The sequence below is a fragment of the Melospiza georgiana genome, chromosome 10 (assembly GCF_028018845.1).
Source record: "Melospiza georgiana isolate bMelGeo1 chromosome 10, bMelGeo1.pri, whole genome shotgun sequence".
Taxonomy (NCBI): Eukaryota; Metazoa; Chordata; class Aves; order Passeriformes; family Passerellidae; genus Melospiza; species Melospiza georgiana.
This window is the reverse complement of record NC_080439.1, coordinates 9,724,371-9,745,900: the sequence shown is the minus strand read 5'-3', so window position 1 is coordinate 9,745,900 and position 21,530 is coordinate 9,724,371. Positions and strand designations below refer to the sequence as shown.

General features: G+C 64.5%; 1 protein-coding gene across 6 annotated transcripts; it reads left to right on the top strand.

Moving 5' to 3' along the window:
• The first annotated feature begins 714 nt into the window (after positions 1-714).
• Positions 715-21,530, top strand: TNK2 (tyrosine kinase non receptor 2). 6 transcript variants are annotated; one of them, XM_058030986.1, is made up of 17 exons: positions 6,062-6,279; positions 6,472-6,763; positions 10,274-10,451; positions 10,597-10,667; positions 11,835-12,047; positions 12,138-12,290; positions 12,486-12,763; positions 12,839-12,965; positions 13,057-13,203; positions 13,554-13,648; positions 16,434-16,628; positions 18,062-18,153; positions 18,667-18,711; positions 18,928-20,243; positions 20,653-20,748; positions 20,838-20,965; positions 21,071-21,163. In XM_058030986.1, exons 1-17 carry the CDS (start codon positions 6,143-6,145, stop codon positions 21,075-21,077), a joined length of 3,570 nt encoding a protein of 1,189 aa, XP_057886969.1. In that variant the 5' UTR covers positions 6,062-6,142; the 3' UTR covers positions 21,078-21,163. The 6 variants fall into 6 exon arrangements, with proteins under 6 accessions (XP_057886976.1, XP_057886972.1, XP_057886970.1 ...); XM_058030993.1 differs by lacking the exons at positions 6,062-6,279; positions 6,472-6,763 and adding an exon at positions 715-988; XM_058030989.1 differs by lacking the exon at positions 6,472-6,763 and having other exon boundaries at positions 6,007-6,279.

The window sequence follows — 21,530 nt, the reverse complement described above, 5'->3', positions numbered from 1 at the left end:
GAGCTCCAGGGGCGCGGCGCGGGGGGGCTTCCCCAGCGTGCGGGGCCGGGGTGGGGCCCGCACCGCGTGCACCATCCGGGGGCAGGGGGCGAGCGGGGCGCCGGGGGTGCCGGAGGGCGGCGGCTTGAGCCCGGCGGTGCCGGAGGGCGGCGGGGTGGCCCCGGGGGTGCAGGAGCAGGGCGGCTTCACTCGCGGCGTGCAGGAGGCGGGGCTGGGGGCGCTGCCCCGCGGCCAGGAGCTGGTGGCCGGCGGCGGGGAGCCGAGGGGCGGCGGGGGGCCGGGCCGGTGGCACTGGGTGCCGCTGGGCGAGCGGACGAGCCTGCAGGAGTGGGGCGAGCGGCCCGGGCCCGTCATCGCCCTCGGCAGCCCCAAGCCGGGCGCGGAGCCGCGGCGGCCCCGGGAGCGGGGGGCGGCGCGGGCGCGGCGGCGGGCGCGGGGCGCGGAGGAGGCGGCGGCGGGCGGCAGCCCCGGGGCGCGGCGGGCGCGGGGCGCGGTGCGGGGCGTGCAGGAGCACGGCCCCAAGGTCCGGCAGGAGCAGGGCCTGGCCCGGCGGGCGCAGCAGGAGCGCGGCGGGGGGCGGCGGGACACGGCGAGCCCCCCGGCCCGCGCCCGCTGGTGGGTGCGGCGGGGCCGGCAGGAGGAGGGAGAGGCCCGGGGCGGAGTGCAGGAGGAGGGCGAGCTCTACCCGGGGGAGCAGGAGCACCCCGGCGGCAACCCCGGCACCCGGACCCCGGCGCCCCGCCTGAGCCGCAGGAGGTCCGCCCGGGTGTGAGGCCGCAGCCCGTGCCCGGTGCCCGCTGCCCCGGGGCTGATCCCAGCCGCGTCCCGGACGTCCCCGGCGTCGATCGTCGCACCCCGCCCCGGCAGGTGTGCGGGCTCGTCTCGCCTGGCATGCTGGCTGTCTGGAGTGCCGCCGTGCCCGTCCTCGCCCTCCGGTGACGCTGCAGACTCGGCGCAGGATGCGGTGGCAGTGGCGGTGAGCGCACAGGTAAGGAACGAGGCGCGACCCCGTGGCTGGGGGTGCTGCGAGGGGCTGGGGGTTCAGGGCTTGGCACTGTGCTGCTGTCCGGTTGACAGCTGAGTTGTGTGGCAACGGTGTGTTGGCACCGTGCCCCGCAGCACTGCGAGCTGCGGTGCTCCCCTCGTGCCCAAGCACTGCGGGACTGCTCAGTCCCGGCCAGCAGCAGGCCCCAGCTCCTGCTCCAGCTGCCAGGGCAGAGCAGGCAGCAGGGTCTGCTGTGAGTGGGTGCCTGGTGCCCTTGAACTCTCCTAAACCACAGCGGAAGCTGGGGGAAGTTTTTAGTTTTTTTTTTTTTTTTTTTTCCTGGAGAAAAGGCAGCTTTGCTCTTCCTCTTCCCTGGGCTCGTGGGAGCTGTGGCACTGAACAGAGGATCCTTGTCCTCCGGGGCCAGCCCCGCTCCTCGGGCTGTTGTGCTGCGGCCGAAACCCCGGGCAGCAGTGAGGTGCCGGGAGCCTCTGACCTCTGGCCCAGCATGCAGCATTGTGGCTGTGTCCAGCCGTGTTGTGGCAATTTTTCTCTGAACAGTTCAGGAGTGCTTGGTACTTTGATCTTTGTTGTTTTGCTCTTGTAAATAAAAGTTTTAAGTTAAACTTGGTAAGGTGGTGCCGACAGTCCAGACAAGGATCCCACCATGCTGGGCAAATCCTGCTCAGCTTCTCACAGCATGATTAGACCCCTTGCCCACTCTGAGCAGCAGCTGGGAAGGAGATTTGGAGTGGCCAGAGGAGCCCGGGCAGGGACAGTGTCTCTGGCAGCAGTACTGGGGCTGGGCTGTCTGGGCAGGACAGGCTGGGGCAGAGCCTGGCGCTGGCACTTCCCCACACCCTCAGCTCCCTGGGGCCACTGGGTGCAGCGGCTACACTGGGGTGTCCCGGTGCTGCTGGGCTCCGGCACCGGCTCAACACCTTGCAAAGGGTGTCCCTCTGCCAGGTGCTGTGGGCTCTGGAGGTTGTGCATTCCCCCTCTTACTCAGCTGTTCATTGAGCTGGCTCAGGGAAAAGCTGTAAACAAAATTTCTGGGCTATGGGCTTTGCAAAAGTCTCCTAAAAACAGGACCTGCCTCATGAAGTGTCTTTGAGCAGGTCTGTGCTACCAGGCACCTCTTTAGGGAGAGGGCCCAGGACAGACCCTGGGTGCTGCACGCCCAGGCTCAGCTGCAGCCCTGCTCCCACTTCCAGCCCTGAGCCCACAGGTGCTGCAGGGAGTGGGGGGTTGAAGCAGCTTCCGCATCCCCCGCCGGGCGCGCCGAGGCCTGGGGGTGCAGGATGGGAGCTGTGCAACCTGTTACCAGCCCCTGGAGCTACTGGAGCCTCCTCAGCCAGGTATTTGTTAGAGCAGGGTGGGGTGTGGTGGGTATGGCTGGGGGGGCTAGCAATGCCTTCCTCCTCCTCAGGCAGCTGCCAGCCTGCTGTCCCACTGTGACTCAGCCTCCCCGGGGCAAGGGGGGCTCCTCATAAGCAGAGGAGCAGCCCCCACAGGACCATGAACTACTGTGAGTTTGTAGCCGAGCCCTGTCCTAACCAACTGCAGGCTAGACTTTACACCATGCCTCAGTTTCCCCCTGAGAAGTCCCATCCTGCCCATGGAGCCACCTGGGTTTTGACTTCAGTTGTGTCCATGAGGGATGATAGCTGTCAGGGGCAAAGCATCCTGGGGGGCATTGCCTACTTGTATGGGTTTTGGGGACAGGAGGAGGCTCTGCTTCATACACAGACCATGCCAGGATAGGCAGACTTAGGAGAAAGTCTTGCTCCATCCCTTTGCTGAGCAGCCCTGGGGGAGGCCTGCTGCTCCCACTGCAGCCTGGCTAATTCGGGTGCTGTCAGTTAGTGCTAATGACCGGCAAATACTGAATGCTCTGGCTAGGAAGCTGCGCTGCTCTGGTGCTGGGGAACTGCAGGGACTGAGCCTTCATTCCCCTCTTCGAGCTCTAGGGGTCCCAGCTCGCCTGCTCTCAGCCCGAAGGGAAGATGCTGCAGTGTGGATGTGGCTTTGTGCCAATCTGGCCTGAGACCTGACAAACTTGTTTTGTGCCAGCTGCAGCCTGGCCCAAGGACACATCCTGTGCTGGGGTGGAGATGGGGGTACTGCTGGCAGCACCCCCGGGGTGGAGGAGCAGGTTGCACCAGGGCTCAGGGTGCATCCTGGTGCCCCCCTTCCCTGGCATTACTGGGGCAAAGCTCTCCTGGGGGGCAGGTCCACAAAGGCTCTTCCAGCTGCCTTGGCAGAGCGGGTCATGACTCTGGATGCAGAGACGCTCCCCATACTTTAACCTCCAGGAAGTCTGGAGTGTCTGGGGTGGACAGATGGGGGTGCCAGGCAGGGATGCCCATTCTGAGTTCTCCCACTTTGCCCCAGGGGGACCCTGTGACCGGTGTCACCTGAGCCCTGACGTTTTGCTGCCTCTCACACTGCCCAGTTCTCTGTGACACCGGCTGGCACTGCTGAGGGATCCCCCTGTGCTGTCCTGTGGCCCAGGTGAGGTCCGTGTGGGGGGCTGGCAGGCACCAACCAGCCTTGCATCAGGGCAGGGTGACAGTGTCCCTACAGTGAGTGACACCAGGGCTCAGTGGTGCCAAGCCTGCTGCCTCTCCACCTCCCCAGCAATGAGGATGCCAGGGACTCTTGCTTTGCGTGTTTGTCCCCCAAAACACCACTGTGACCCTGTCTTGGTGGGAGAGCTGGGGCTGAGGTGAGGATCAGTTATGGGGTCAGCAATTGCTGCCCATGCCAGCGAGCTGGGAGGTGCAAGGGAAGCTAAGCCCGCCCCAGCTCGACCTGCAGAGCGGATTTAGCAGAGGAAAGAGGCTTAGGGAGGGGATTGGGGCTGTGCCGGGCTGGGGGGGCCCCCCACGTGCCTGTGTCTTTCCTTCCCACACATCCACTGCTGCAGGCAGGGGCTCAGAGCAAGCAGGGGATGCTCTGTGCTGGGGGACAGGGTCAGGGCATGGGGCCAGGCTCTGGGAGCCCAGAGATGGCAGCGAGGAGGAACCTGGCACCACGGCCTCCCCGGCCCCCCCTGCCACAGGGGTCACCAGCCCTCCGTGCTGGCCCCCCGAGACCTCCTGCTTGCTCCATCCAGCCAACCAAGCAGCATCAGGTGCCTGCACCGAGGGAGGTAAAGCACCCGCTGATACGGGGGTACGTGGGGTGGCACGGTGCACTGAGGGGCTGGGGGCGGTCCCCGGGGAGCTGGGTGGCAGCAGCATCCCTCAGGTGGGCAGGATGCCGGCGGCAGCCCTGCCTGCGGTGGGAGCGGGCTGTGTTTGTACGCGTGGATGTGTGTGTGTGTGTGTGTGTGTGTGTGTGTGTGTGTGTGTGTGTGTGTGTGTGTGCGCACACCTGCGCCGTGGCAGCCGGGCTGGGGAGTGTGTCACCACAATTTGGGGCCGCCCTCGGGGCCCTGCCAGGGCTGAACAAGCCAGCCCGGGGTGACGGTGCGGCTGCCCTGCTGCCGCCGCAGTCAGTGAGATCACTTCCAGGCGACACAGCTGCCAGGAAGGCGGCAGGAAGGTGGCAGGCGGGCTGTGACAGTGAGCGGGGTGATGTGATGGAGGTGAGTGGGGGAGCCTGTCCCCCTCTGGGAGCTTGTTTCGGGGACCCACCACTTTCTGGGACCCTCAGTATGGGGTAGTGGGCGTAAGGGAGGCTGTGGTACTGGTCCCAGGGATGTGGGGCCAAGTGTGGTGTCCCATAGGGCTGAGGAACGCCAGTGTCCCCACAAAGGGGAGGGACACCTTGTGTTCAGTATTGCTGTCACACCCTGGAGGGTAGAAGACAGTGCTGCCTATCCAGTGGTTATCATTGTGGTGGGACCCCCCTGAGGGTGGGAATTACAGGGAGGTGAGTCAAGGCTGGCAGGGCACAATGCCATTTGTCCCCTTGTACGGTACCTAATCATTTTGGTGTCAGTTAAGCCTGGGCAAGCCAGGACGCCGACGAGTGGAGGGGGTGTGACCCAAATCCATGCCCAAGGCTGTGGGGACAGGGGCTGTCCGTGCTCATCCCGCACAGCATCGCTTTCCCCGGGCAGGCTGGTGAGGGTTTTGGGGTGGCACAGGGCGGCTGTCCCGGGAGGGAAGGTGGCATAGCACGTGCATCAGTCACCGTGCCGCGGCGTGCCAGCGCGGTGACGCCGGCGGGCCGTGCGCGGGGGCGGCTCGCTGCTCCCACGCCGCAGGCCCGGCCCGCCTCGGCTCCGCGGCTGAGCTCACCTCCGTGGTATGGCAGGAGGAGCCGCCAAGGGGCTGCTCCGCCCGGCCCCTCAGCCAGGGCAGATCCCCCCGGGGTTGCGGGTGTTTGTTTCTCCGGAGCGGAGAGAGGGGAAGCGGGGGGGCAGGACACGCTCTTGCCCCCTGCCTTGGCACGGTGACAGCCTGGTGTCACTGCTTTGGCTACACCGGGTTGTCAGGGCTCTGTGGGGGAACAGTGATGGGTCCTGGGGGTCAGATCCATGGGGCATCATTCCCTGTGGCATTGGCATGAGGGGCAAACTGGTCCCTGGGGCCTCTACTGTGCCCCAAAGGACAGGCAGGTCACAGGGGACTTTGAGGGGGCTGCAGGCCCACATCCCCCACCCCCCGATTTCAACCTGCTTGTGGCTGTGGTCCGGGGCTGTGTGAGGGACTGTGGCTGGGCACCGCTGGGGTACAAGCCGGTCCCCATGTGCAGGTGTGGGGGTTCGGGTACAAGCCGGTCCCCATGTGCAGGTGTGGGGGTTCGGGTACAGGCCGGTCCCCAGGCGCAGGTGTGGGGGTTCCCCATCCAGGGAGGTGGCTTCCTGCTGGGGGCTGTGCCAGCTGCGGCAGCGTGTGGCAGAGGTCCAGGAGACCCCCAGCCCCCTCCGAGGGGGTGGAGGGAAGGGATTGATCCTGGCGTGGCCTTCGGCCCCCCATCCCAGCGGCACCCCCGGGGCCTGGCTGCCGTGCCAGCCCTGCCGTGCTTGCGCCGGCGCTGCCGGTCGCTGCGGAGCAGCCATCTTCCCGGTGCATCCCATCCCCCTCTGCCTGCGCAGGGAAGCGGGCGGGATGCTGGGGATACTGCCAGCGCCAGAGCCCCCCCGTCCCTCTGCAGGTGCTTCCCTACCCATCCTGCCTGCTGTAGAGCCCCGGCTGCTTGACGATGGTCCCCCCTCATCCTCCTCCTCCGCCTGCCTGCCTGGTGCACCGTGCCGGGGTGCGGGGAGAAGGGGGCTGCGAGCGCGGCGCGGGCGGCGATGCCACCACCTCTGCACTCAGGAGCCGGAGCAGGGACAGAAGGTGGGCGGTTGGGCTGCTGCGCCGGGAGGAGCACAGTGGTGTCAGGATGGGATTGGGCTGAGGGCAAGCGCTCCAGGGGCTGCCTCCCTTTTCCCTTTTCGTCTGCATCCCTCCATCCATCCTCCACCCCCCCAACCCCCACCATTGCTGTCGCGGTCACCTTCACCCTCTCGCTGTTTTCCGGAACTGCAGCAACTTTCTGCCATGTGATCCCAAACCCGGCTCCAGCCCTCGCCGCCCCCAAGCAGACGCGGGCGTCTCCGCAGAGCCCCCCGCTCGCCGCTGCGCCGCAGCCGCCGCCTCAGCCATGGGCGAGAGATGCGACTACCAGCGCTTGAGCAGCGCCGAGGAGGAGGAGGAAGTGCACGGGCCCCTGCCCCACAGCTTCTCGGACAGCACCGGGCAGCGGGCCCTGCGGCTGGGCAGCAGGCGCCCCACGCCGCCCTCCCGGCAGGACACCGCCCCGGGCATGCCGTGCCGGCGGGTCAGTGGGGGGAATCGGTAGAGGGGAGCAGCGGGGGCACCTGGCTGAGTTTGATGGCCCCAGGATGGGCATGGGTTGGCAGCTGACAGAGGGTCTCTGCATGGCATCTCCCCTCTGCAATGTGCTGTACCCCGCAGCATCCGGGGCAGCATGACATCCTCCCCCCTTTCTCGGCTGTGCTGGCATCCTGACCCACCAGAGGGGGGCTGCCTGCTGCTTCTTGCTGGGGAAACTGAGGCATGGGGGAATGGTGTTGAGGCAGTGAGGCTCAGCTAAGCCTGGCACAGGTCGTGGAGGGGGGAGCACGGTGCCCAGCACAGGATGCCATCCCCCAGCTGCAGCGCTGCAACCAGACGGTGGCCCTGCAGGCTGCCATCCCCGCAATGGAGCGTCCCTGGGGGATGTCAGGCGTTGCATGGATGTGGGGAATGTGTAGGTGCGGGGGCTTGAGGTGTAGGACAGGTGTTGTGGTGTCATTTGGGATAGGTGTGATGGGGGAGGACTGACCCCCCGCGTGCCAGCTCGCACGGGTGTGTGCGCTGCCAGGCGAGCACGGAGGCGACGAACGCGCCCCATCGGGGGTGGGCACCGTGGGCGCGCAGGGGGCCGGCGGCGCCAGGTGCGCGGCGGGCGGAGGCGGGAGCGGGCCGGTGCCGGCGGCGGTGCCGCGGTGTTTGCGCACGTGCGGCCGGGCAGGGCGGCGGCCGGGGCTGCGCGCAGGGGACGTGCGTGGGGGGCGGCTGCGGTTGTGCAGGTGGCGGGAGGCACGCGGGGGGATTGCTCCTGTGTGGTCCTGCACCGTGCATGAGCCTGGGCGCACGTAGGGTGGGTGCATCCCTGGCGCTGCAGGGATGGGTGTGCGTGGCAGGGGCGTGCAGGGCACCGAGGGCCGAGCAGCACCTGTGCGGCGGGGCGAGGGGATTTGTGACTTCCCCAGCTCAGGGTGGGAGTTTGCTGGCAGGATGCCTTGCCCCGCTCAGAGTGGAGGTTGCAGGATCACTCTCTGTACGTGCGGGTCTATTGCAGAGGGGGAAGTTGAGACACGGAACTTCCCCTGGCATGGTGGGCAAAGCTGGGTTCCCCTTTCCCTTTTGGGAACCTGTACTCCCGATGTGAGCACTGAACTGGGCAGCCTCACCTGGGATTTGGGGGTGCAGGAGGCAGTGCACTCGGTGCCAGTCCCGGTGGGTGCCATTTCTGCGTGATGAGGGGGATGCTCTGTCAAGGCAGGACACCCCCCACCCCCGGTGTGCCCCGAGCTGGGACGGGGGAAGCTGGCGCGTGGCAGAGGTTGGTGCCGAGGGCACTGTGCCCAGTTGTCCCCAGTCAATGGGCTTGTTGTGCCCGGTGCTTCTGCTGCTGGGTGCCAGCTGGGATCCCAGCAGCAGTGGAAGCCCCAGTGGAGACTCCTCCTGGGGATGCACTTAATTCCCTCTCAGCTGCCCCCGTGGAACAGCAATGGCCGCGGTTTGGGGGGCCAGGCAGGCGGGGGCTGTGGCAAGAGGTTGCTGTGGGTCCTTCCTCTCTCACGCTGCGGCTGCCGGCGTGGCCAGCTGTTCTCCCTCGGGAGCCCGGGGCGGACAGCGCTGCTGGGGTTGGATGCCAGCCCCACCAGGGATGGGGAGCGAGCCCCGCGGTGCTGGTGGCGCCCCACGGCAGAGCCCCGTGGGGGCTGGCAGCTGGGCAGCGGATATGTTTGCCGAGCCAGAAACTCCCCCCGCAGTGCCCATCGCCCTGGCATCATGCCTGTGGCCTCGGTTGGGGAGCAGAGAGCCGGATGTCTCTTCTGTTTCCCTCCCTCCCTGCTTCCTAGGGGGGAAACTGAGGCCTGGGAGCGTTTCCCAAGGCCGGGGCGAGTTTCCATGGCAATGGGAGCGGGGGTCCGGGCTCCCAGCTGCCGGCAACCGCCGAACAAGGGAGAAAGCGGGACATTGATGGGAGCCCGGCCCCTTGGGCGCGCGTCCCAGCCCGGCTGAAAATAACCCTCCTGGGCAGCGCTGCGGGCAGGCGGCCGGGACCGAACCCCGCTGCCAGCGAGGGGTCCCCAGGAAGCGGCTCCAGCCAGGGGAGTGACCCCCAGCCCTGCCGCCGCCACCCCCCGCCCCGGCCCCGTTGCGTTGGGGAAGGGGAGGGCCGGCCGGCCAGAGGATCGGGAGCCGGATGGAAGGAGGGGCAGAGCCACAGCCCGCGTCCGGCCGACGGACAGCCCGAACCCCCTGCCCGCTCCTGGGGGGGTCTGTGGGCGGTCGAGCCCAGGGGACATCTCTGTAGCGCACATGAAGGGGCCGCGGGTGCCCCGGCTGCAGTGAGCGGGCTCCGCCGTGGGACGCCGGCTCCGGGAAGGGACATCAGCGGTGCCAGGGGCTGGAGCCAGGCAGGATGCGACGCTTCCAGGCTTTGCACCGATCCTTCCCCTTCCTCAGCCGCTTCCGCCTTTACCGAGTAAGTGCCGACCCTCGCCCCGTGCGGACCCTGCGCTGGACGCACCCGGCTCTGTCCCCGTCCCCCCGGGCAGGGGAGCCGCAGCTCCCTTGGCCCCGTGTGGCCCTGCATGCCCCCATGCGCCCCCGTGCCCAGCTGCTCGCCGCGCCCGCCGTATTTTTAGCCCGGTGCCGAGGGTTGTAATTGCGCTGACGCGGCCGAGGGAGCCGAGCACAGCGGGTGAAGACGCCAGGGGCCATGTCGTCTCCCAGGGTAGAGGAGAGGATGGAGGGGGCTGCCGCGCTGTGGAGCTGCGATGGCGAGTCCCAGCCTCCCTCCCGCCCTCAGCAGGAGGAGGCAGAGCCGTATCTCTTTGCAGAACGATGGTGGTTAACGTGGGGAAGAGCCAGGACAACAGGCAGGGATGGGGAGTTGGGAGGGGAGGATGGGGCTCCAGCCCTTCCTCTCTGTGTCCTGGCACAGCTGGGGGCTGATGCCAGCAGCACTGGGGTGTCCTGTACCTCAGCAGTGGAGCAACAGGACCCTCCAGAGGCCAGATTGTTCCTGTCTGCCCCCTCCCTGTGTCTGCCCAGTGAGGTGCCACCACCACCCATAGCAGAGGAGACCCACTGTGAGTCTGTACTACAGCTCAGCCAAGTGTGCCAGCATGCCAGGGGGCCAGGGTGGCTGTCCCTGCTGGGGACAGCTGTCACCTCCCTGCTCAGCCCTTCCAGCTGAGCAGAGAGAATTGGGAAGGCACATCTGTCCTGAGATTCTGCCTCCTCCTGTGTCCTTGGCACTCCTGACCAAGGGATAGCCTGTGCTGGAATGGAGGGGTGGGCTGGTATTTCTGTGGGCAGGACAGGGCAGACTGGGTCACCCTTCCTATCTCTGGGGGTCCTGCTGATTGGGGTGCCTGTGCTGGCCTCACCCAGAGAGGTGGTGACAGGCTCAGGAGACGACTCCACTCATATCCCTCACAGCAGCACCCCAGCCTTGGTCCTGAGCTCCTCTGGGTGACTCCCCAGTGGGGATGGGGCACAGGGGAGTGGAGCAGGGTGCCCCTAACCCGCTGTTGTGTCCCAACAGAGGCTGAGCTGTAGCATGCAGGCGGAGGAGGGCACGGACTGGCTGCTGGAGCTGCTCACCGAGCTGCAGCTGCAGCAGTACTTCCTGTGCATCCGGGACGAGCTCAACGTCACACGCCTCTCCCACTTTGAGTACGTCAAAAATGAGGATCTGGAGAAGATTGGCATGGGACGCCCCGGTGTGTACATCGCCCCCAAACCTCTCCCCTTCCCCCTGGCTGCATGTGCAGCATCTTTTGGGAAGCCCACAGGAGCATATGGGGCTGGAGGGGACCCCCTACCCCAACTGGCCTGTGACAGTCACTGTGTCCCTGTGTCCTGCAGGCCAGCGGCGGCTGTGGGAGGCAGTGAAGCGGAGGAAAGCCATGTGCAAGCGGAAATCCTGGATGAGCAAGGTAGGCATGGGAGAGGGACAGGTGTGGCAGAGAAACTGAGGCAGACAGGAAGATCTGGATCCCTCCCTGTATCCATTCAGGGTGCCTGGCTCCCCCACATCCCTGGAGGCTGACAGGGAAATGGGCAGAAGCTGCTGCCATCCATTCCCTGCCTGTGTGTGACCCTGCCAGTGTGCCTCCCAATCCCCCTCAGGCTCCTGGGTCACTTCCCATCAAAGGATAGCCCTGCTACCGCAGCACTTGGAAAATTCATTCCCCTTGTGTTATTTGCCTCTTTGTCAGGAAACTTGTTTGCAACAAGTGAGCCTTGCTCCAGAGAGCTCTATGGGCAGCAGTGGTGCCCAGGACAGTGAGGGGGCAAAGCCTTGTACCTGCAGGCTGGGGCACACTGTGACAGGGGACCTTGGGATGCTCACATATGCCCTGATACCATCCCACCCAAAGCTGGTACTGCTGGCACCCTATGGCACCTGGCACCCAGAAGCAGAGTTTGGCAGAGCCCAGTTTGCCAGCTGGGCACTGGGCCATGGCCTCTCCCCTGCGTGATTTGTCTGTGCTGGGACATGATGAGGATAGGCTTTTAATAGAAGGCTACTTCTATTAAAGAACAAATAGCAGAAATGCCACCTCCCACCCCAGACACATGCTGGGCCCAGCCTCCACACACTTTGCCTCAAGACTGGGATGGACCCTGTTCATGGGGCACATCATCCATCCCCGCTGAGGGAGCTGGAAGGAGGGCCCACTCTTTCTGAGTGGGGGTAGCCAGCACGCATTGCAAAGCCCACATCGCTGCAGGGATGTGTCACCAGGCTCAGCCCAAGCTGGAGGTTTCCCTTGGCTTTGTGCCCAGGCACATTGTGTGGCCTCAGCCTGGCCAAGGAGTGCCCAGGGCTCTCTGGCTACTGGTCTGTTTTGCTGTGGCTGCTGGGGAACTGCTGCAAGAGAAACAAGCTCTTCCCTCCACGGGAATCACAGCTCAGTGGCAGCAGGAGGAACAGAGCCCTCTCCCACAACCAGCCTTCTCTGGGTTATGGGTCCAGTTATGGGTCATCACTAGGTTCCAGTGTGTACAGCTGAGGCAAGGAGTTGCACCAGAACTTCTCACAGACCCAAGGGCTTGGGGTGTTTCCATGCCCGCGTTTCACCCTCCTCCATGTTCCACAGGTGTTCAGTGGGAAGCGCCCAGAGTCGGAGCTGCCGCCCCAGCCCCAGAGCACCTTCCGCAAGCCTCCCACACCACCACCCCCCGAAGCTGGGGGCCAGCACTCCCTCACCTGCCTCGTGCGGGAGCGGGACCTCTCAATCTTTGAGAAGCTGGGTGATGGCTCCTTTGGGGTCGTACGTCGTGGCGAGTGGTGCACACCCGCTGGCAAGACGGTGAGGGGCTGCTCTGGGGGGTGGGGAGCCAGGCAGTGGGACCACGCACAGGGGAAGACACTTCAGAACTCATCCCTGCTTTGGCCATAGCTGAATGTGGCAGTGAAGTGCCTCAAGACAGATGTGCTGAGCCAGCCGGAGGCACTGGACGACTTCATCCGGGAGGTGAATGCCATGCACTCCCTGGACCACAGGAACCTCATCCGCCTCTATGGCGTGGTGCTCTCCCACCCCATGAAGATGGTGAGTGGGGGGAATGGGGCCCACCCCAGTGACACCCCTATGGGGAGGAGGTCCCACATGATGGCATGAGCCGAGCCAGGCTGGGTCTGTACCCCAAGCTCTCTGCTGGCATTCCCAGTGGGGCATAAGAAGGCTGGAAACCAGCCCAGGCAGGGTGGCCTTGGACTTACTTGCTGTCCTCATCCCATGGCCCAGGTGACAGAGCTGGCCCCTCTGGGCTCCCTGCTGGACCGCCTGCGGAAGAACCAGGGCCATTTCCTCATCTCCACCCTGTGCCAGTATGCCATCCAGGTGGCCAAGGGCATGGCCTACCTGGAGTCCAAGCGCTTCATCCACCGCGACCTCGCTGCCCGCAATATCCTGCTGGCCTCCAATGAGCTCGTCAAGATCGGGGACTTCGGTCTGATGCGGGCACTGCCCAAAAATGACGATCACTATGTGATGCAGGAGCACCGCAAGGTTCCCTTTGCCTGGTGAGCCTTGGGGAGGGGGAGACCTGGAGGGGCAGCACACATGGCCTTCTGATGCTCATGTCCTTCCCCCTGTAGGTGTGCTCCTGAGAGCCTGAAGACACGCACCTTCTCCCACGCCAGTGACACCTGGATGTTCGGAGTGACCCTCTGGGAAATGTTCACCTATGGCCAGGAGCCTTGGATTGGCCTCAATGGCAGCCAGGTAGGTGTACAGCAGCGACCTGCCCCCTCACCTCACCCTGCTTGTGCTGAGGGCGATTTGGGACACCCTGACAGCACACCCTGTCCCACAGATCCTGCACAAGATAGACAAGGAGGGTGAGCGGCTGCCACGGCCTGAGGACTGTCCCCAGGACATCTACAACGTCATGTTGCAGTGCTGGGCACACAAACCCGAGGACCGACCCACCTTCGTGGCCTTGCGAGACTTCTTGGTGGAGGTGGGTGAGCAGGGAGGGGGACAGAGCCCGAACACCTTATGCTGCCAGCTCTGTTCAAGCATGGATAGAGCTAAGAGTATTGCCAAGGTGGGAGGTGACATGGGGAGCTCAGGCCAGGCAGCCCTGCAGGCTGGGAGGTGGAGGGTGGTGACATGGTCACAGCAGGAAGCTCCTGGTTTCTGCCTTGCCATCACACACCCCAGGGATGTGACAGCTGAGGAGGGGCTAGTGGTGATGCTGTCTCTGGTCTATTTTTGGGGCCTCCCTGCCCTCCTTGGGGCTGGGCCTGGCCTCAGAAGAGGCTGGACATGAGGGGCTGCATCCCCTATTGTCACCCACTTCTCCCCCAGGCTCAGCCCACCGACATGAGAGCGCTGCAGGACTTTGAGGAGCCGGACAAGCTGCACATTCAGATGAACGACATCATCACGGTCATTGAGGGCAGGTACTGCATGGGAGGGTGGCAGCTGTTGGAGAGCAGGATGCACTGCCTGCCAGCCTGCATCGGGATAGGGAATGGGACACTGTGAGCACTGGCAGAGCTGTGGGAAGCCGGGAGGGGAAGGGATGGGCTCTGTCCCCAGCACCCCTGGCCGTGTACCCCACGGGTGGACAGAGCTGGTATGTTTGTGGTTCCCCAGGCAGCACAGCATGGTGGGGCCACCCCGGTGTGGGGGGCAGAGCCCTGCCCACACTGCCCACAGTCCTGCCCACACCACCCCTGCTGACTCAGCCCACGGTGCCCGTGGGTTTGCCCAGGGAAACTGCACACCCCAGGGCCCCTCCCTGCTGATAGTGATGGGGACCGTGCCGCCAGCACCCGGACACTGCTACTGTCATCGGGCTGGGAGAGGCACCGTGGGGCTTGGTAGATGCTGGCAGAACCCGCTGTGGGCTCCTTGGTCCCTGCTGACCATGCCAGGGCACAGCTACCCCTCCACCGCCCCAGGGACCTCGGACTGGAGTAGGGGACCCTTTTGTCCCTGCATCCCCATGCCAGGATGTGCCTGTCACCTTCCAGCTGGGCGAGAGCGGGGACCTCACAGAGGAGTTCTGTGCGCCCGCACTAGAGGCGGCCTCCCAACCCCGAGGGGAGGAGGAGGAGGGCTCCGTCCCCGTCCCTCCCTGTCCCCCGCCCCGGGCCGGCTCCCCGCGCTTTAGTCACAACCCGGGGTGAATCAGGCTTGGTTTGTGTGTCTGCAGGGACCGGCTGCTCCCGGTCCGCCGCCGCGGGGATGACTCCTGCCCAGGGTCTGGCGGCTTAATTGAAGGGAGGGAAGGGGAGGGGAAGCAGCGTCGGCGGAGGGAGGGAAGGAGCGGCGGAGGGCGGTGCGGCCGTGCCAGAGCGCCTACATCGTCCCTGCCGCCGCATCGCGGCCGGGCTGCGGCTCCGCGCCCCCCGCCCCGCCGCCGGCCCCAGGTGAGCCGCGCAGGGAAGGGTAGAGCGGGAAGAGGGGCCGGAGGTTCCCCGTCGGGCGGGAATTGCCGGGAGTGGAGTACAGCCGGGGCGCAGCTTCCCTTGCCTCAGTTTCCCCGAGGGACGCCGGTCCTTGGTGACCCCCGTGGGTAGGTTTTGGGGGTGCGGACTCAGGGCACACGCGGTGGGTTCAGCAGCCGAGGGCTCGCAGAAGCCGCGCCGACTGCCGGTACTCCCGGAGGGGAGCCCCCTCTCCGTGCCTCAGTTTCCCCGGCAGCAGGCACCTCCACCGCGCTGCTTGTGGGGATGCTCGGGCAGAGGTGGCGGGGGGAAGGGGGGCGGCCTCCTGCCGGGGGCTGCATCCGGCCCTGCCGAAGCCGCCCGGGGCACCGTAAACACCCCCCACCCCTTTTCAAGCCCCTGCCTGTCGTTCGGCGGGCGCCGGCTGTGCGTACGTGTGTGTGGGCAGGGGCAGGGACCTCCCTGAAAGCCCCCCGGGGACCCAGCCGCTCGTGGGAGGGGGCTGTCGCGGGGAGAGGAGCCAGGGCAGCACCGGAGCGGGTTTGTGCCGGGGGTCCGAGCTCGGGCTCGGTGGGACCGAGGCTGGGAGCGGGGAGAGCGGAGGGATGGCCCGGCTGTAGCATCCTTTGGTCGGGATGTGGCAGCGAGGGGCGCAGGGAGGGCGGGCGGAGGGGAGCTCCCAGGGAGGGGAGCTGTTCCCCGGGCTCCCCCAGCCTGCCGCGGCGAGCGAGGATGCCCGGTACCGGCTGGGCTCTGCCGGAGCTCTGCTGAGGGGTCCCCACGCTGCGTAAGGCGGCTGGCTGGCGGCAGCGGGAAGGTAAACAGGAAAAGGGCTGAGCTGGTGGCCGAGGGTGACTCACAGGTGACTCCAGGAAACTGTGGGGCCTGTGCCAGCCTCACCAGGCTGGCACCCACACTGCCACTGCCCCCTGCCCACGGCACACACCCTGCCCATGGGGAGTGGAGGCCCGTGACAGGCAGGGGGGTAGCTTAGGGTCGGAGCACCCCCACATTTTATTTGGCATGGTGCTGGGTGGGGTACACCACTTGGGATGCCTTCCCCTGCCCCATCCCTGTTCCCCCCACCAGTCCCTCTGGGTTAGATGATCAGTGACTCGTTCTCCCCAGAAGTGGCTGTGTCCTGGACAACTTCTTGGGGACACACTGGGGACCAGTACCCCAGGGTGGCCTGGGCCACTCAGGTGGCTTCAGGAAGACTGACAGCCTAAGCCTGCCTTTTGCCCATCTCCCCCTGCCTGCACGAGCCTGCACAAGGCTCATTGGTAAAGTAGGAATGGAGAGCTGTGGGTTCCCCTCTCCATATGGAGGGGAGGAAGACCCCATAGTCCCTTATATGGGACCCCACAGTCCCCCATATGGGCCCCCCATCAGATGCCAAGTGTGTTCCATGTGCTATCCTTTAGTATGTGGGGCACAGAGGGATTGGTGACAAAGAGCTTGGTGCAGGCATCGCCCCAAAGGCTCCTGTGTACCTTGAGGCAGCAAGGACGAGGAAGGGGCATATCTTTTGGGACACAAGCATGGAGCTTTGTTCCCCACTACTTGCATTCTGCACTACTGCACCACCAGGTGCAGGGTCCACGTCGGGTGGGAGCCAAAGCGTAGTGCCGTGTAGGGTTGGGATCCTGGGCACCCAGAGTCCCTTCCCCCTTGTGTCTCCTCATGCCTTCATGCACTTGGACAAGTCATCTTCCCTCCTCCCCATCACTGGGGCAGGCGCGTGTCACCCTCCCATCCCCTCATCAGTAACGAGGTCCTTTTTATTCCTTAGGGCCGAGAATTACTGGTGGCGGGGTCAGAATAAACGGACCCTAAAAGTGGGCCAATTTCCCCGAAACACGGTGACCTCGGTGGCAGGGCTGTCAGCCCACGACATCAGCCAGCCACTTAAAAACAGCTTCATCCACACAGGCCATGGAGACACCAACCCGCAGCACTGCTGGGGGTTTCCTGATAAAATTGATGAGTAAGAAACTTTTTGTCTTCTCTGCATCCTCTGCCTGCTCCCTCCCTTCCCCGCTGCCCACTGGGCTCGGGAGCAAGACGCGGCTTGGCTACTGCCCCCCTTTTGCCCGTGAAGCATCTCTTTCTGCCCCTGCTGTGTTGGGAATGGTGCCTCTGGGTAGGGTCCCTGCAGCTGGACTAACTTCCTTGCCTCTTCCTACTAATGGGTTTAGGGGACATGGGGGGCTGCTGTGCTTGTGGCTGTCCTAGGGGGGAAGACTTTTGTGGCTGTCCTGGGGCAGGGAGACATCAGTAAGCACCACCCCAGAGGTGGCCACATTATCCCAAAACATTTTTGGGGTGTCCCAGGGCTGCTAAATGTGCGTGGCTTGCAGCCTGTCCCCACGCTTCTAACAGCATGATTCTTTTTGAAAAGCAAAACATGAAAAAAATCCACTGAAATGATTTTTTTCTCCACCCTGCTCTATCAGAAAACACCTGGCTGGACTGTGATGTGGGGAAGGGGGCTGGGTGCTTGTGCTCCAGTGTTCCACGTGCTCTCTGCCAGGTGGGACTGGTTGTGCGACAGTGACCAGGAGCACCTTGGCAAGGAGCATGTGGGGGTCTCTCCCAGCACTGGGCTGGAGGGATGTGGGAGGTCACTGTGGTGGGGGACAGGATAGGATTTCAAAAACCGGAGAGCTCCTGGTGTGTAGGGCCGGCTCCTACGCTCAGCTCAGTCCATCCCCTGGGATATCCCGACTGCTGTTTGTTATCCCAGGCCTGGGACAGCTCTGCCGGTTCCCTCAGTCCCAGCCTGACCCTCGGCAGCTCCCCGTGTCACGGGCTGTCCCGGCGGCCCCGGGAGGGCTGAGCCGCGGCGCCGTGCGCGCGGATCGGGCTCGTGCCCCGGCAGGCCTCCCCGCGCCCCACTGCGTGGGCACGGGCGCTGGGTACGTGCTGCCCGGGCTGCGAGAGAGAACGCACCGAGCCGGGCACACGCCCAAGCCTTGGGGCTGCGCCGGCTCCCGCCGGCTCCCTGGCTTGCGACGGCTCGCCCGGGCCTCCCAGCACCCACCGGCACGCGGGACCGGGGCACCCTGCCTGGGGCACAGCATCGCCCCGGGGCTGCAGGGGTGCCCTGGGCACCGCACACTGCACAGGTACCCTGCGCGCAGTGCCCTGCTTGCAGCCCCCTGGGCACAGCGCAGGCAGCTACAGATGCACATGGAGCCGGAGATAGGTGGGATGGCACTGGGGTGGCACTGGGATGGTACCAGGCTCTGTGCTGTAGCGCTGGAAGCCTCTGGGGTGTGTTGCCCAGCACTCACAGGTACTCGCCAGGTGTGGTTGTGTGGTGGAGGAGCTGTGGGGTGTCCCAAGGCACAAGCCTGGTGAGCGAGGGGTCCCACATGGCCCCTGCTGACTCCCAGGCACTCTTCTCTCTCCCCACAGGCTGTACCTGGGAAATCCCTTGGACCCTCCTGATATTTTAGGTGTGGACCAAACTGCTGCCAGGCCTACACAGCTTCCAGGGAGGGCTAAAAGTGAGTAGCTTTTCTCCTTCCTCCTGCCCATCAGCTGCGCGAAGCCTCCATCCCTGTACCCTGCTGCCAGGGTGATGGGCTGGACCCTCTCCTTTCTGTCCCTGTGCTGGCACTTGCTTTTTGCAGAGCACGGGGAGCTGGGGTGATGGGGCATGTTGTCACCTGGCCATACACCACTGTCAGCAGCATGGGCAGCTGGTGGCTCTGCCTGGCTGGACTCTGCCCTGCTGCCCTTTGTCCGAGTCCCTTGTCCCCTCCTGGCCTCCCACAGCTGGGCTCCCCAGCACGGGGGATCTCAGCGGAGCTGCCACGGGGAGGGAACTCAGATGCTGTGCGTATGCCCCAATCCTAAACCTACAGCTTTTCCTTGGGGGGGCTTCCCACCAGCATCCTCCCCATGCCCCACCAGTGAAGGGCAACACAACAAAGCATGCACCCCATTAACAAGCACCCTGGCTGCCGCTTCTGTGTTCACCCTATGCTTCCCCTTCTCTTGGGTTCTGTCTTCTGCAGGGCAACCTCCTCCGCGCCCACCTCAGCCTACCGTCCTGCTCACCAGTAAGTTGGGCTTCTTTGAGTGCTGCTTTCCCTTCTTAATGTCCCCTTTCTTTTCTCTCTTACCTGGGTGGTCTGGGGCAGGTGCCCTAATATGGCTTGGGAGCAAAGAGGGCTGAAATTAAGGGGTGGTTTGGGGGCTTGGAGATGTAGATGCCCCTTCTTGCACCCTAGGGATGGGTGCTGGGACCCTCACCATCTCTCTTTGCCCCCTTCTAGAGCCTTGCTACGACCCAGTTAGTGAGGAGGAGGAGGGTCTGCCAGGGGGTCTCCGGAAGCTCTGCCTGAAGAAGCCAGGCACAGGGAAGGGTCTGCGACCAGTCAAGCCATCAGCACGAGTCCCGGGCACCAAGGTGGGCGAGCGGCAACCCAGACGGCTGGCAAGCGAGGGGACAGCAAGCAGCGAGGTGACTCTCATTGACTTTGGGGAGGAAGTTCCCCAGGGTAGCCCCTCTCCAGTGGGAGAGCTGACAGCCCTATCATTAGCCGAGCTGGCCATGGAGGCCTTCTCTTTGCTGGACAAGACCCCACCACAGAGCCCCACGCGGGCTCTGCCTCGGCCTCTGCACCCCACGCCGGTGGTGGACTGGGATGCCCGGCCCTTGCCCCCACCGCCTGCCTATGATGATGTGGCACAGGATGAGGACGATATTGAGGTCTGCTCCATCACCAGCCCCCCGAGCCGGCGGGGAAAGACCAACTATGGCTTTGTGGATGAGGGTGAGCGGGGACCGGCACTGGAGGACAACCTCTTCCTGCCCCCCAAGGAGACCAAGCAGCCCAGCATGACACAGACCACCGAGCTCTTCGAGGAGCTGCAGCAGGAGTGCATGAAGAGGCTCAACGTCCCTCTGGGACCGGCTGCACCAGCTGACGACAAGCCCCAGATCCCTCCCCGCGTCCCAATCCCGCCCCGGCCCCTTCGCCGCAATGAGCCTGGGCGCTGGTCAGGGGACCTCTCCCCAGCTTCGGGGGGCGAGGAGGACCGGCCGCCCCAGATCCCCCCGCGGGACCCGCTGTCCCGGCCCACCTCCCGGACACCCAGCCCCATGGCTCTGCAGGTGGGCTCCCCCCAGCAGCGTGCTGCCCTCTGCTCCTGCCTCTCCACCTCACCAGGGAAGCCCATGCCCACCACACAGAGCTTCGCCCTCGACCCTAAGTACGCCACCCCCAAGGTCATCCAGGCGCAGGGCAAGGACTGCTCCAAGGGGCCCTGCATCCTGCCCATTGTGAAGGATGGGCAGAAGGTCAGCAGCACCCACTACTACCTGCTACCCGAGCGCCCAGCCTACCTGGACAAGTATGAGAAGTTTTTCAAGGAGGCTAAAAGCCCTGAGGAGGTGGCAGCGTCCCGCCAGGTCACCACAGCCACCGTCCGTCCCATGGTGCAGCAGCCACTGTCAGACTGCAAGGGCAACTTTTCCTCCAACAACAGCAACCCTGGGCCCAAGTGCCTGGTGAAAGCCTCCTGCAGCCTCCAGAAGATCGTGTACGACGGGCCGGATGTTTGCCGTCCTGCTGACAAGATCCGGCTGGTAAGTGTCGTCTCCCAGCATCCATGAGAAGTGGGCTTACACGGGCAAGAGCTTTGCCCACCCTGTGCCTCGGTTTCCACAAGTCCAGCCCCAGGGGATTGGCTACAAGAAAGCCCCAGATATTCAGGAGGACATAAATGTCACTGCAATGCCAAAATGGGAATTGAAGGCCCTGGGGAGGAGGAAGGTGGCTGCTGCTATGGTCTCCTTAGGGATGGGGATATTGTGGCCCACCCAGACCCAGGGAAGTTTAAGATCCCAGAGATGAGCCTGATCCCAGCTCCAGGCTGATAGTACTCCCTGAAGACAGAACCAGGGACGGGGGCAGCCCCAGTGGTCTCCTGTTTCAGTCACAGGCTTCTTGCTGCCCAGGGGTGGCAGCAGACAGTGACCACGAGCTCCCCCCCAGGTGCAGGACATGGTGCATGGTGTGACCACCGAGGAATGCCAGGCAGCCCTTCAGAGCCATGGCTGGAACGTCCAACGGGCTATCCAGTACCTGAAGGTACAGCACACCCCTGTTCCCTTGTCCCAGCTCCATCAAGAGTGGTGGCACCCCTGTCACCCCTCTGGCCATGCCCTGTCCCCTTGCAGGTGGAGCAGCTCTTCTGCCTGGGGCTGAAGTCCCGTGGTGAGTGCCAGCAGGTGCTGGAGAAGTTCAACTGGAACCTGGCACAGGCCAGCTCCCACCTCCTCGGTCCCTACAGCGCCACCCGCCAGAAGTAGGGACATCCATGTTTTTGGGGGGCAGTTCTCTGTGCCACACTGCTCTGGGCAGACTGGCACTATCGCCCCCCCTGAGTTCATGTCCTGTCTTCTCCTTACAGGTGGTGACAGCGGGGACAGAGCGAGCTGTGTTGGATCCAGAGCAGGCATCTCGCCGTGGGGCCAGTCCCACCGCCTCCACCCATACAACCTGCTGCAGGACTCTGGACTGAGCCCCCACTTGAGGGTGGAGACACCCCAAAAGGGACCCTGCCTAGTGCCACAAACTTTCCAGGATGTTTGTGCCCTGGCCTTGGCAATGGGCTTCATCCCCTGGCCCCTTGTTGAATTGTTTTTGTAAAGAGAAATGTAATTTTAATATATATATAATGTATATATATAAAAATATTCTATGGAGAGGCTGAGGGTACCTATGGCCATCTCCCAGGTTTATCCCTACCAATACACAGGGACAGGCCACACATCCATGGGTGCTGGTTCTTCCCTGCAGGCAGCTGGGACTGTGACCCTTGGGATCCCCAAGGGTGGGATGTGGGATCCCCACAAGGCTGTGACAGTGGG